The 14,462-nt window shown below is 49.5% G+C and overlaps 1 protein-coding gene and 1 long non-coding RNA gene across 3 annotated transcripts; one reads left to right on the plus strand and one right to left on the minus strand.

Moving 5' to 3' along the window:
* Window positions 1–620: 620 nt before the first annotated feature.
* Window positions 621–14,434, plus strand: nup93 (nucleoporin 93). Of its 2 annotated transcripts, none has more exons than XM_017305214.1 (22): window positions 621–761; window positions 1,753–1,952; window positions 2,135–2,252; window positions 3,484–3,546; window positions 4,454–4,582; window positions 5,181–5,255; window positions 5,979–6,077; window positions 7,133–7,272; window positions 7,346–7,478; window positions 7,684–7,841; window positions 7,912–8,077; window positions 8,152–8,245; window positions 9,903–10,094; window positions 10,168–10,294; window positions 10,372–10,444; window positions 12,605–12,649; window positions 12,763–12,879; window positions 12,960–13,078; window positions 13,163–13,280; window positions 13,348–13,431; window positions 13,986–14,114; window positions 14,215–14,434. In XM_017305214.1, exons 2-22 carry the CDS (start codon window positions 1,774–1,776, stop codon window positions 14,323–14,325), a joined length of 2,469 nt encoding a protein of 822 aa, XP_017160703.1. In that variant the 5' UTR covers window positions 621–761; window positions 1,753–1,773; the 3' UTR covers window positions 14,326–14,434. The 2 variants fall into 2 exon arrangements, with proteins under 2 accessions (XP_017160703.1, XP_008410909.1); XM_008412687.2 differs by having other exon boundaries at window positions 14,218–14,434.
* Window positions 9,035–9,818, minus strand: LOC103466822 (uncharacterized). The gene is made up of 2 exons (XR_533991.2): window positions 9,733–9,818; window positions 9,035–9,613 (listed from the first exon to the last, which is right to left on the minus strand). It is a non-coding gene; the product is annotated as an uncharacterized LOC103466822 (long non-coding RNA).
* Window positions 14,435–14,462: the final 28 nt, after the last annotated feature.

Consider the following 14,462-nt stretch of genomic DNA (forward strand, 5'->3'; position numbering starts at 1 on the left):
CTCTCTCTCTCTGTCTCTCTGTCTCTCGCTCTCTCTCTGTCTCTCTCCCTCTCTCGCTCTCCCTCTCTCTCTCGCTGTCTCTCTCTCTGTCTCTGAGATGTCTGCTGTTGTTCCTGTTTGAGCCACTGCTCCAGTCTGGGGGTGACTGTCTGCCCTGAGGGCCCCGATGACCACAGGCACCACTGTGGTCTTCGCCTTCCAGGTCTTTTCCAGTTCCTCCCTGAGGTCCTGGTATTTCTCCAGTTTCTCCTGATGTTGTATCACTTGTTGTTGCTACATCCTCCACCACGACTTTCCTCTGTTGTTTATCCACCACCACAGTGTCCGGTTGGTTCTCCATCACCATCCTGTCTGTCTGTCTGGATCTGGAAGTCCCTCAGGATCTTAGCTCGGTCATTCTCCACCACCTTATAAAAACTGATATTTATATGTATAGGTTGGATACATTTATTTATTTTATTGTTTTCTCTGGTTTATTTCTTTTCTATATATAAATAGATAGACCATCACAAACCCAACTCCAAATACCAGTAAGTGGCGGAAATGATACTAAAAGTTTGTTGCGAACCGCCAGTAAAACCAAGAAGAAGAAAAAGTTCTTCCGGTAGGGAGTCGCTCTCGACCAATCACAATCAAGCTTCAGAAATACCGGGCGGAAGTTGGATTCCAGTTTCTTGTGAGTAAACTATTTTGTAACTGATAATCTTCGGCTGCCGGTGAAGCCCGGAGGAGACATTTGCTGCCTGAGCTCATCTCTCCAGGTAAGAAGCTGCTTCATCTTCAGCAGCGACCAGAAAAACAGTTATTAAAACCGTTAGCCTGCTAGCTGACTGTTAGCATGCTAACACGGCTAGCTCTGAATACTTCAAACACGTGATTATCTAATGACTAAAGTAAGCAAATAAAGTCTCAATTTTATATTTCTATGTTTTCTTTTGTGAATTGTGTTTTTAACTGACTTCTTCGTTTTTATTTTTAACGCCAAAAGCTATCAGAACCATGTGCGCACAAGCAGATGCGCAGCTTTCATGTTTACATCTCAGAGTTCATTCATTTAACAATCTGCATAATAAATACTTAATGTTTTTGAAAATATGGCAAAAAAAGATGAAACGAAGAAAGAATCTATTCAAAAATTGGTATTAAGTCTGTTAGTGAGCGAAAGAGAATAATGAGCGTGTTGGTCAGACATGACATATTTAACTAGGAGGAAAAACAATGAGAGATGTGGAAGAAAAAACATTGTTGAATTATGAAGTATATAAATATGAATAAAAACAACAGAGACAGATGAAGAACAAAGCAAATAAACAAAAATCCATTCATCATGTTTAGTTTTTTCAGTTGAACCCCTTCTGTAAGATATTAAACGCTGAAGCTCCTTGATAAATGGGACATTATATGTTTTATCAATAAAAACAGAAAATACACGGCTTTTCTTTTCTAAGCAAACATTATAGTGAAATTGATATATCCTAAAACCTTTACCTCTCTATATTATTTTGACATTTAGCAAAGAGAAATAATGAAATGTATTCTGAGCTGAGATGAACTGAAGCGTTGTGGTTTCATGAATATTCAGAGATGAAACGTCCATCGTGAGACATGTGGCTGCCAAAGGAGAGAATCCAGAAATGAACATGATCTGTGCTTCTGTCAGGACTGAAAGGATGCTGAAGCGTTTCATTTCCCGGCCTGAACCACGTCGGCGTTTATCCTCCATAAATCCAACCCGTGTTTGTGGTTCTGAAGGTCTTCCCCCTCTGAGAAGCCATGGACGCAGAAGGCTTTGGGGAGCTGCTGCAGCAGGCCGAGCAGCTGGCTGCAGAAACCGAGGCTGTGTCTGAGCTGCCGCACGTTGAGAGGAACCTCCAGGAGATCCAGCAGGCTGGAGAGCGGCTCCGGACCAGAACCCTGACCCGGACCTCCCAGGATGCAGCTGACGTTAAAGCGTAAGTAATTCATCGCTCCTGGTCAGACCTGGTCAGACCCATTTGGCTGTTGGTGGTACTGGAATGCTGTGGTGGGCTGGTCTGCCCTCTAGTGGCCGTCAGCAGCCTCTGCGCCTCACAGTGTGTGTGTGTGTGTGTGTGTGTGTGTGTGTGTGTGTGTGTGTGTGTGTGTGTCTCTTCAGCTCCATCCTGCTTGGGTCCAGAGGCCTGGACATCTTCCACATCTCGCAGAGACTGGAGAGCCTCAGTGCTGCCACCACCTTTGAGCCGCTGGAGCCGGTCAAAGACACCGACATTCAGGTAGAGTCCCAGAGCGCCGGGCGGGTCCAAAGCGCCGGGCGGGTCCAGAGGGCTGGGCGGGTACAGAGCCCAGAGGGCTGGCGGGTCCAGAGCGCCGGGCGGGTCCAGAGCGCCGGGCGGGTCCAGAGGGCTGGCGGGTCCAACCTACTAATTTCAGAACCCCAGGCCTACTCTAGCTGCCCATAGGGGGCGCAGTAACACCTCTTTAAATGTCAACCGGACTGCCAGCATGAAACAGAGAGACATGTTTTCATGTTTTCAAGCATTTTCCATTTTAATAATCAGATGGATGGTGGGTTTGGCCAGTAAAGGTTGACCTTTGACCCTTCCTCTCTGCAGCCTGATGTCTCTGTCTTCCTCTGGTCAGCTGATCTTCCACAGCTGACAGGAGGAGCTCTGGGCTTCGGCTGCAGATTCTGTTGGTTCTTCTTGCTGAGCTTTTCTAACTGTAGTCTGAGATCTCTCTGCTGTATCTGCCCCCCCTCGCCCCCATTACTGCCCCCCCACATTACTGCCCCCCACCACCTCAACCCCCTCATTAAATAAACATGACCAGCATGATTAGCCCCATTTCGAGACGGAACGTCAGCTGAAAACCCGTTACTGTAATATGTGACAGAGTGAATGGTTCCTTCCTCCTGCCTGAAGCTGAACCCCCGTCTGAACTCTGACGTGGTTCGGTCCGTTCACCATAAAGCCGTCCTCCGTCTCTTCCCGTCTCTTCGGACCGCCTGGACGCCTCGGCGTGCGTGAGTCTTCCTCACACCGATGAAGAGTTTCCTCTCTGCTGGGAGGAGGGGGCTCCGGTTCTGGTTCTGGTGGGGGGTGTTGGTCTGGATCAGCTCGCTAGTTTTTCTGTAGTTTCTTCGTCTCTGATGATGACTTCCTGTTAGAGTCCAGCCGGTTCTGGTTCTGAGGCCCGGCCCGATTTTGTAACTCTGGTTCAATGAAACATGATGTTTATTTCTTACTGTTATTGTTATTTTTATAAATCAGCCTCAGCCTTTGGGTTGGGAAGCATTACTGGGTCTGTTGTGGGTACCGGTCGGGTTCTGACGGGTTTGGACCGCCCTGATCTGGTCGGCTGCTGCCTTCATGTAGAAAAGATGTCGCTCTATTTCCTTTGGTTCTATTATTCATTCTGTTGGCTTCAGATCTATTTGCTGTATCTCTGTGTTACTGTTCTAGCTCTATTCTAGAAGTTTCCTCCACTTCCTGTTTTTATCCTCAGGGCTTCCTGAAGAACGAGAGGGACAACGCTCTGCTGGCCGCCATCGAGGAGTCCCGCCGCAGGGTCAGTACACCGCCAGAACCGGGCCAGAACCAGGCCAGAGGTTCTGGCCGAGTTCAAAGGTTCTGACCTTTGAACTCGTTGTAGCTGCTTAACGAAGGTGAACTGAAGGTCAAAGGTTTCTAAATTGCGGCCAATTGTGGAAACTTTTACTTTTAATGAGGAATTATAACAAATTAAAATCTCCCAGTAGAAAATGTCGGCTACAGCACAAAATATTCAATATTCAGCTTATTTTTATTGCTTTTAATGAATTTATTAAACTTGGCTATATACTTTTCAGTAAAAGTGCCTTAAATGTTGTTTTTATGTCTCAGAATGAACAAAAATAGTTCTATAGAACTATAGTAAACGCAAAGTGGGTGATGAGCCAAACCTGCAAAACCCTCAACGGTTTGGAGGGATGGAAAATAAATCAGAGCATTTAGTTTTTCCTTTCTCACTTGTTGTTGTGAGCTGAGTCCTGCTGATTCAGTGACGGTTAGGACACACTGCTGAAGGCGCTAACAGGAAGGCGCTAACAGGAAGGCGCTAACAGGAAGGCGCTAACAGGAAGGCGCTAACAGGAAGGCGCTAACAGGAAGTAGCAGGTGATTAGTCGGTATTTAATCTGACTGCAGGGTAGAGGAGAGGTGGCGATGTGCTCCAGATTTCTGTCTCCTTCAGCAGGAGACTCGATTATCTCCTGTCCCCATGGTCTCTGCGTCTCGGTGTCTCTGTGGACGGTTAAAGTAGAGCAGCTGGTCCCGGTGGAGAAGCTGAAGCCTGAACGATGCGAAGCGTTTCCACATTCACTAGTAGTGCTGCGGGCCTCCTGGCAAACCCTGGAGCTGTAGTGAAGGCTAACCTGTCCAGGTGTCCATAATAACGTGACGTCTGTCCCTCTGTCTGTCCCCCCGTCTGTCCCCAGACCTTCCTGCTGGCTGAGGAGTACCACCGGGAGTCCATGCTGGTCCAGTGGGAGCAGGTGAAGCAGAGGGTGCTGCACACGCTGCTGGGGGCCGGAGAAGACGCGCTGGACTTCAGCCAGGATGTGGAGGTACGGCAAGCAGACGCTGCAGCTGCAGTTTACTGAGCGCCGCATGTTTAGCACCATCATCGCAGACTGTTTACCTGAACTCAGAAATCACTGCGTCATCATAACTTCCCCCAAATTATCGCATGTTTTCCCTCGACGCCCTCCAGAAGTCGATGATTACTTCTAGAATTGATCATCACTGTTTGATTGACGATGTTGTCTTTGGCCGTCGCTCCTCCTGCATGCAGCTCATGTTCTGTCCTCCCGGCTGGTTCCGTCCTTCCACACGAAGCCGAACATTCAGTTATTAGACGGAGCATTTCTGTCCCCTGATCTGATGGAGGAAACAGCAGGAGGTCAGACAATCTGATCACAAATGACATGCAGGCAGTTCACTGGAGCGAGGCGGAGCTCCAGAGGGCTGGCAAGGTTAGACCTCCGGGTCGGTTCTCCGGGTCGGTTCTCCGGGTCGGTTCTCCGGGTCGGTTCTCCGGGTCGGTTCTCTGGGTCGGTTCCCCGGGTCGGTTCCCCGGGTCGGTTCCCCGGGTCGGTTCTCCGGGTCGGTTCTCCGGGTCGGTTCCCCAGGACGTTGTGTGTGACTCCTGCCCGTCTGTTGCAGCCCAGCTTTGTGAGCGAGGCGGCGGCTCCGGGCCGCAGCGCCCTGAACAGCGTGGAGGTCGCCTACGGACGCCAGGTGAGTCCATCAGAACCAAACGGAACCGTTGGGTTTCTGCTCCAGAACTTTCTGCTCAGTGTTGATGTTGTAGTTCAGATCCACACCTCAGTGCCAGCAGATGTTCATCATCCTCCTCAGAGACGGTGGAGGCTTTTATTTTGAAGGTGGCTCTGGCTCCAAAGATAAAATGTTCTGTTCATTTATTAATAATAATGGCTTGTTTTTGTTTTTTGTTTGTTTTTTTTGTTTCTTTGTTTTTTTGCACAAAGCTTTAGAATTTTGGTTTTTACAGTTTGAACTTTTGGAAAATCTTGATTTCTTTTGGGTGTTTGTCAGCCGCCCAGCGCTCTGCGTATCCGGGCCGGGCCGCCTCCTCTGTTCAACCAGAACCAGTTCATCATGGTACCAGAACTCCTCTGGTTCCTGTTGAGCAGGAATGAAATCGGCTTCATGGCGTTGCCATGGCAGCCGTGTTAAAGCAGCTGGCCCGCCTTTTGGCTGAAACCGGGTCGCACGAAGCCGGGAGCAGGCCGATCGATCGAACCTATTGATTGATCGGGCAGCGGGCGCTTCCTGTCCCGTCCGCTGCGTGACGCATCAGAAGATGTGTCGCCACATCGCATGCGGCGTCGTCTGCCTCGTCTTCATCATCCTGTTTGAAGACCTCTTCAACATGTTGATTCTCCTGCTGCTGTTTCTCACCGTCAATCATTTCAGCCGGTCGTAACGTTTCGCTTTCAGATCTACGTTTTCAACGAGAAAATCGTCAGCGGACACATCCAGCCCAGCCTGGGGGATCTGTGCGCCGCCGCCGCCGCCGCCGCCGCCATGGACGACAAGGTAGGGTCACCACCTCCTCTTCCTGTTCCCGCTCCCTGACCTTTGACCTTTAGTTCATGCAGGTTTTCTATATTTAAACCATAAATGTTTCAGTTGGATTATCATCGAGCCAAAACAATCAGGACAGCAGTTGATGATAAATCTGGAGTTCAGCCTGGAACTGAAGCCGATAACCTGGAAAACTTTACGCTCGGCAGAGATCCTGCACCGGGTTCCCCCAGAACCTGCCGGCCCGGCGGGCCGTCCGCCGGGTTTCTGTAGTAAAACATGTTGACAGGAGGCATAAAAATATTACAGGAAAACATGAAATATTTAAACCCAGAGCTCGTCTTAAAAACATAAAAAAAATATCAATTATTTTACTTCTGTTTAATCCAAATTAACTCAGCGGCTCCATGGGGCCCCCAGGGCTTCAGGGGCCACAAATACTGATATTTTAACACAGATTCAGTAAATAAGTGTTAAATTTATGAGATGATCAATTCTGCTGAATTTGATTTAATGATTTCATCATAAATTAAATGTAAGATTTAAAGGATCTGAAAAATGTACTTTGTAAGAGTTCAAAGAACAATTTCCATAGTTGGATTGTTTTGTTACCATAGCAACAATCTGATGCTGTGAGTTTAATCTTTGAGTTTGAGCTGYTTGTTCACAACACAAATGAGTAAACTGGATTATAACTGATGGTTTTTATGGAGGCCAGTTAATCTCCTCCTCGTCTCCCAGATTAAATCCAACTCAGAAGCTGTTAGAGGTGCTGATGGGGCCCCTCAGTCAGATTCTGCCCCAGGCCCCACCAGCCTTGGACCGGCCCTGCAGGATGAGTTAAACCTGCTGCACTGAGCAGAGATGAGCCACAAACAGGAGATTTAATKMAATGMWGCTAATGTAGCTTTAGCAGCTGCAACATTTCTGTCTGCTGAGTTTTAATGAGAATCTCAGAAACTGTTTTGGTTGCTGCAGTTTATGGGACGAGATTTAAGATTACACCTGGAGAAAACCCTGCTAAAACAGCAGGAGGTGTCTGAGCAGTATTTGGCTGGTTCCTGCAGAACGTGTCGGACCTCTGGCTGATGGTCAAGCAGATGACCGACGTGCTGCTGGTTCCGGCCAGAGACGCGCTGAAAAGTCGCACCGCCGTGGAGATGCAGATGGCCTTCGTACGACAGGCGCTCGGCTTCCTGGAGAACCGGTACCGACCCGGAAACGCTTGCGCCTCCGGTTCTGATCTTTGGTCCCAGCTGAGCGTTTCTCCTGGTCTGCAGGTACAAGAGCTTCACCATGGGAACCGTGTTCGGCAACCTGCATCAGGCACAGCTGGGCGGCGTGCCCGGCACCTACCAGCTGGTCCGAAGCTTCCTCAACATCAAGCTGCCAGGGCCGCTGCCGGGCATGCAGGTACGCACACACACACACGCACACACACACACACACACACACACACACATACTTTGGTCACATTTCATAATTATGAAGAAAAATCTGATTTAATCAGAAATGGAGCGACGCCTCAGCGCGCCCCAGAAAACGTTCTGCCAGCAGGAAGTGGTAAAGAAACCAGTGACGGTGCGTGCAGCTGATGGCTCTGTGTCACTTCCTGCAGGACGGCGAGGTGGAGGGCCAGCCGGTCTGGGCCGTCATCTACTACTGCCTGCGCTGCGGCGACCTGAACGCCGCCATGACGGTGGTGAGCCGGGCGCAGCATCAGCTGGGAGACTTCAAGTCCTGGTTCCAGGAGTACATGAGCAGCCCGGACAAACGGTAGGACCCGGTCCAGGAGGTCGGTTTGGACCCGGACATGAAGCTGACCTTTCACCTCTCTCACCCTCAGCCTCTCTCCAGCGTCGGAGAACAAGCTCCGCCTCCACTACCGCAGAGCTCTGAGGAACAGCGCCGACCCTTACAAGCGGGCCGTCTACTGCCTGATTGGGAAGTGCGACGTCAGCGACAGCCACGGGGAGGTGGCGGACAAGACGGACGACTACCTGTGGCTGAAGGTGGCGCTGTGGTCCCGGTGGGGAGGCGGGGGGAGGCGGTCTTCTTCTCTAACGCCGCTGTGCTTCTCCTGCAGCTGAACCAGGTCTGCTTCGACGACGACAGCAGCAGCTCTCCTCAGGACAGACTGACGCTGCCGCAGCTGCAGAAGCAGCTGCTGGAAGACTACGGTACACACCTTCATCCCTCGCTAACGCTAACGCTGCTCTGTTCTCTGCCGTGAATCAGTATGAAAAGATCAGAGGAGCTGCTCTGAGGTCAGCTGGAGGAAGACTGTACTGGTCTCTTCATCATCTTCCTGACTCTAATCTTCATCATCATTGAAAGATGGCCGCTATAACAGTTCACTCCTGTCCCATCCTGTCAGCTCTCTGCTGCTTCATCACTTCTGATTGGCTGCCTCCTCATCCTGTCTGCACACCTTCATCCTTCAGTCGTTCTGTCCTCTAAAGCTCTCCGTTTGCTTCTTCCTGTGTTCTTTGTCATCTGTTTGCCCACAGCCTCCTCTCTCTCTCTCCCCCTCCCTGCCTCGTTCGTCCTCCTGCCATGCGTTGCTGCGTTTAGAGCTGAAATGCTGAGTGAGCGATAAAAGCTGGGCCTCCTCGGCTCCTCAGACTCTCAGCCAGCAGGAGGATGAACATGTTTGTAATTAAATTGTAAAGCTGATGAGCCTCAGCTCAGCGTTTCTAGTTTCTGCTGAAGGAGTTGATGAGGCGTTCAGGGCCCGGAGGAAACTACAGCCATCAATATTTATGAAGGCATGTTCTGGTGACCTCTGACACCTCAGACAAGATTTTCTGCTTTTCACATGGAGGACTCCTTTCTTCCTCTCAGGCACATCCCAGAATGACCTCTGACCTTTGTCTGGACCTGAGACAGAGTCTCGTCTCGCAGACCAAAGTCTTGGACCTTTCGGTTCTGACTCCATATTTACTGTAGATGATATTTTAGAATGATGATTCTCTTTTGTTCAATATTTAATTATTGCATTTAGCATAAATCTATTCTGGTCGTTCTTGATTCTCATCTGCCTTCAGTGCTCAGGCAGGGATTTCTCCCATTGAGCTGGATTCCTCCAGGCCAATGAGTTAAAGTCAGAATGTTTCAGACATTTTATTCCTGGCAAAGATGTTCAGCTCTTCTCTCTTTGCAGTGGGGGACGTCTGTTTACCCGTTAGCTTAGTAATGTAGCTTTGTGTTAGCTTCATAGCATAGCTTCCTTCATGGGGCAGCTGTAGCATTACTCTGTCACAGCTAACGGACAGTCAGCGGTTTACCCTAACCCAGCAGAGGAGGAGCCTCCGTGAGGCTTTACCAGCGATCCGGTAAAATCAGACCAAATCGTTCCAAACCTCAGTCTCCGCATCCAGGAAGTAAAGTTTCTCAGCAGCCGAGGGTCTAGACTGTTTGGACGAAGAGTTTTTACCTCAGACCTTCTGATTTTAGTGGTCAGGAGTTTCCTGTGTTTTCAGTTTCATGGCTTCTTTGGTTTCTGGCCACAAACTTTTCCATTTCCTGTTTGCAGCTGAAGGAGCAGCCTGATGGATTTGAGAACATGGCAAACATCATTTCTTAACTTATTTTATAATAATGATTGAAAAACTGAGGAGACATAAAGTTTTAACTCCATCTGTTGTTGGGATGCTGTTGCTCTGACCTCAGCAGGAAACGTTCCTCTGAGCAGAGAGGCTGTCGGTTCCACTCCAGCTCTCTGGTTCCAGATGAAGTTAATTTTTATCCTGGATGATCTTATCCCTCCATCTTGGAGCCGTTGACCCTCCAGTCCCGCTGCTGACGTCTCCGCCTCCCCGTCTTCTCGTCCAATAGGAGAGTCCCATTTCTCGGCCAGCCAGCACCCCTTCCTGTACTTCCAGGTGTTGTTCCTGACGGCTCAGTTCGAGGCGGCCGTGGCCTTCCTGTTCCGGGTGGAGCGGCTGCGCAGCCACGCCGTGCACGTGGCCCTGGTGCTGTACGAGCTGCGGCTGCTGCTGAAGTCGTCGGGTCAGAGCGCCCAGCTGCGTGAGTCCTTTTCCTGCTGCCACAGCGATCCGCGCTGCGGGAACGTGGTCACAGCGTCTCCGTGTCCCTGCAGTGAGCCAGGAGCCTGGAGACCCGCCCATGATCCGCCGCCTCAACTTCATCCGCCTGCTGATGCTCTACACGCGCAAGTTTGAGTCCACCGACCCGCGGGAGGCCCTGCAGTACTTCTACTTCCTGCGGTACGTCCTCCATCTGGCCTCTGCTGCTGGGAGAGTCTCCGTCTCTGACCGCCGCTGTCTGTCTGTCTGTCCTGCAGCAACGAGAAGGACAGCCAGGGGGAAAACATGTTCATGCGCTGCGTCAGCGAGCTGGTCATCGAGAGTCGAGAGGTGAGCGACTGGGATCAGGAAGCTCCGGGTGTTTTCCCGTCCTGAGGATGCAGACGACACAGAACCGAAGCATTTTCTATTTCATTATTATCTGGACCATATGGCTGAACAAAGAATCACAATATCATCGTTTCATATCAATTGATATTGATAGTTTTGTTTTGAATATCTGAATTTCTGTTGGTTTTTATTTCTAAGCAGTTTTAAAACACGATGGTGGAACCTGAAGCTGCTGCTGTGCAGGTTGCTTAACAGGTTGTTGCTAGGCAACCACAGGGCCACTGAGTTGCTAGGCAACCACAGGGCCACTGAGTTAGTTGATGCTACCAGCTAGCTTAGCTCGCTGTGCGGTTGAGCAGCTAAGGCCTTTTCTCTGCCTACATCTCCCAGAATGCTGTGCGGTTCTGGATCAGAGTTCAGTAAAATGGAGGCATTACCAATCGATCCCAGAACAGGCCGACCAGCCGATCACTGACACACAAACATTAATACATGAAAAATAACATGAATCAATATTTACTGTCAATCTGATGTGAAGTCGGTGTATAACAGCTGCATTAAGTCTTTCAGGTCTGCGCTGGGGGATAATAATGATAACTAGAAAATTCCTGCAGAAATTTTAAAGGGGCATGCCAAAGTGTGCCCGTCGGCTTTGAGCCAGTGTTTTTATACTAAAAATTAGCATTAATGCTAAAGAAAGCTGCAACGTAGTCAATAACCTGTGGAGAGGCAGAAGCATGTAGAATAATCTGTACTTGTACCATTCATTATGTTAAAATTGATGCATATGCTAAAATTAGCCAATATGCTAATGTTAGCTCAAATGCTGGCAGTAGGATGTGGAGCAACACGACCATGTTGTTTTAATTTTACTACTCTATTCAGTATACTAAACATTTCTAATTAATGAGAAAATTAGGTAAAAGCTAACTTTAGGTAAAAGTGCTAGTGCACTAGTCATAGACAGTGAAATGCTAACTTTTGTACAAATGCTAATGACCTGCCTTGCTGAGCATCACCGCTCTTTTCCTACGAATCCTCTTCTGCTCTCTGTCAGGTTTGTGATCTGTAGCATCGCAGGCGCTGCGTCTGTGCCGCTGGTTCCTTAAAGGAGCAGCGACGTTATTTTCTGTCCATAGACTTTTAATCAGCTATTTATTCTTATTTATGTCAGATTTTAACATGGGGGGACATATGTGTAATGGTTATAGTCTTGAATCAGTAGTATAATGCTGAAAACACAAGCAGTTGTAAATACCAGTAAACCCTACAGTGCAGTCCTGGGGAGCTGCAGTTCCAGACACTCTGTTCTTCTGTTGCTATGGTAATTAATCCCCTGCAGCTGTGAGAGCCAAAGAGCGGGAAAATCCTCTTCAGACACAGTTTCTATACTTGGGAGACACCAGGCGTCAGTCTGAAGGACCCTGACAAAAAGCATAAGCCCTAGCAAATTTTTGTAAACATTGTACATGAGCAGGCATGTGTATCTATGTTATGACCAACTTTCAGACCAATAGGGCGATATTTATGCCTGTGAGGGGGATTTAAAAAGGGTTTTTGAGTCAGCCATAAACAGTCCTGTGTGTGTGTTTCATAGAGAAAGATTACTGATTCTGTGAGACACAAAATCTCAAATTTTTTCGTTTTTATTAATTTATGTAATCATTTTAACTCCAATCCCCAATAAAAGTAATAGCTCACTTGCCGGGATTGAGCCGCACGTTTTGATACCACTTTTGTGGGTCAGCATGCAGCGGTACGAGCCGCATTAACGGTAACGGAAGAATAATAAATTATATTTATAATAATAAAGAGACATTCTATTGGGTGTAGAACAATAGGTGCCTGCCATGCAATGCATGGAGGCAGTACTGACTTGCTTCGCAAGTCAGTACTGCTCTCCTTATGCATTGCTATGGCATGCCCCTAATAATGATGATAATCTGCAGAAACAGCAACTTTTATTGGCTGCTGCTGTTTTTATGTTGAGGCAGCAGCTGCTGAACGAAAGTCAGGAAGTAACTTTCAATCCAACATTGTTACTTTACTGATTACTTGATATTACACGTAGCTTCTTTAATGATGGATCCGGGCAGCGATCACTGCTGTATTCATGTTTCGTGACATGTGAGGTTCTGGTCTTTGTGTTTCTCCCTGCAGTTTGACATGCTGCTAGGAAAGCTGGAGAAAGATGGCAGCAGGAAGGTAAGATGTCCTCCTCTTCCTCACCTTCAGGCTCTGCTGCTTCCTGGCGATGTTGAGACGGTTCCGACCCGTTTGGCCTGAGCTGCAGGTTCTGACTGTGCTCTCCTCTGCAGCCCGGCATCATCGATAAGTTTGCAGGCGACACCAGAACCATCATCAGCAAAGTGGCTCTGGAGGCCGAGAACAAGGGTCTGTTTGAGGAGGCGGTGCGGCTGTACGAGCTGGCCAAGGTGAGCAGAACCTCAGAACCTGTTGGTGTCGGGTCCATCTGGAGCTGCTGACATGGTTCTGCTGACTGTTCGCCTTGCAGAACCCAGATAAGGTTCTGGAGCTGATGAACAGGTTGCTGAGTCCAGTCATCGCTCAGGTCAGCGCTCCCCAGTCCAACAAGGAGAGGCTGAAGAACACGGCCGTGGTGATCGCCGAGCGGTAACCATGGCAACACTCGCATCATGGCGCTGACGCCCGCCGACCCGAAGATGGCGCTAACGTCCCGGTTCCACATGTGTGCAGGTATCGCTCTCAGGGCACAGCTGCTGAGAAGTCCATCAACAGCACCTTCTACCTGCTGCTGGACCTCATGACCTTCTTCGACGAGTACCACGCGGGTCACGTGGACCGAGCCTACGACGTGAGTGAAATGACCTCTGACCCCAGAGGCTGCTGCCAGTGTTGACGACCCATCTGTCTGCCTGCAGGTGATGGAGCGTCTGAAGCTGCTTCCTCTTAGCCAGGACAGCGTGGAAGAACGAGTGGCGGCCTTCAGGAACTTCAGCGACGAGGTGGGAGGGGCTTATCTCATGGAGGTGGGAGGGGCTTATCTCATGGAGGTGGGAGGGGCTTATCCCATGGAGGTGGGAGGGGCTTATTTCTGGCTCCGCCCACTGATTCATCCTGGGTGGAGGTTGATTTCCTGCACGGCAGAGGCAGACCAACAGGGGGCGACAGACAATCTGCCTCAGAATCATGGCGGATGACTTCAATGTTCTGATCCGGTTGGTGGTCAGTTCTACAGATTTAATAGTTTAACCCCCGTCTGGCGGGTCGACTTCAACCCCCCAACATGGTTCTGAAGCTAAAACGCCAAATCTGCCAACTCGGCTCCATCTTGGCTGATTTTATTCTTCCAGTCGATCAGTAAACAGTTTGACCTTTGAACTGTCCCCGGTCGGTAAACAGTTTGACCTTTCTGACCTAAGGTCGGTAAACAGTCTGACCTTTCTGACCTCAGGTCGGTAAACAGTTTGACCTTTNTGACCTTTCTGACCTCAGGTCGGTAAACAGTCTGACCTTTCTGACCTCAGGTCGGTAAACAGTTTGACCTTTCTGACCTCAGGTGCGTCACAACCTGTCTGAAGTTCTGCTGGCCACCATGAACATCCTGTTCACCCAGTACAAACGCCTGAAGGGGGCGCCAGCGGGCACACCGGGCCGCTCACCCAGAACCGTGGAGGACCGAGGCACGGTGAGAGGAAATGCCGCCGACGCTTTCAAAATAAAAGCTTCTTTGGTGCCAGCAAACATTAGCAGCTGAAATTGATCCGATTGGCTCGTTGATCCAACAGCAGCTGCGCCTTCAGGCCCGAGCGCTGATCACCTTCGCCGGGACGATTCCCTACAACATGGCCGGAGACACCAACGCCAGGCTGGTCCAGATGGAGCTGCTGATGAACTGACCGGGCAGAACCAGGACCAGGACCCGACAGGACCAGATACAGAACCAGAACCCGACACAGGACCAGAACCCGACACAGAACTAGAACCCGATAGAACCCGACACAGGACCAGAACCTGACACAGAACCAGAACCCGA

This window comes from Poecilia reticulata, linkage group LG6, assembly GCF_000633615.1.
Source record: "Poecilia reticulata strain Guanapo linkage group LG6, Guppy_female_1.0+MT, whole genome shotgun sequence".
Classification (NCBI taxonomy): Eukaryota; Metazoa; Chordata; class Actinopteri; order Cyprinodontiformes; family Poeciliidae; genus Poecilia; species Poecilia reticulata.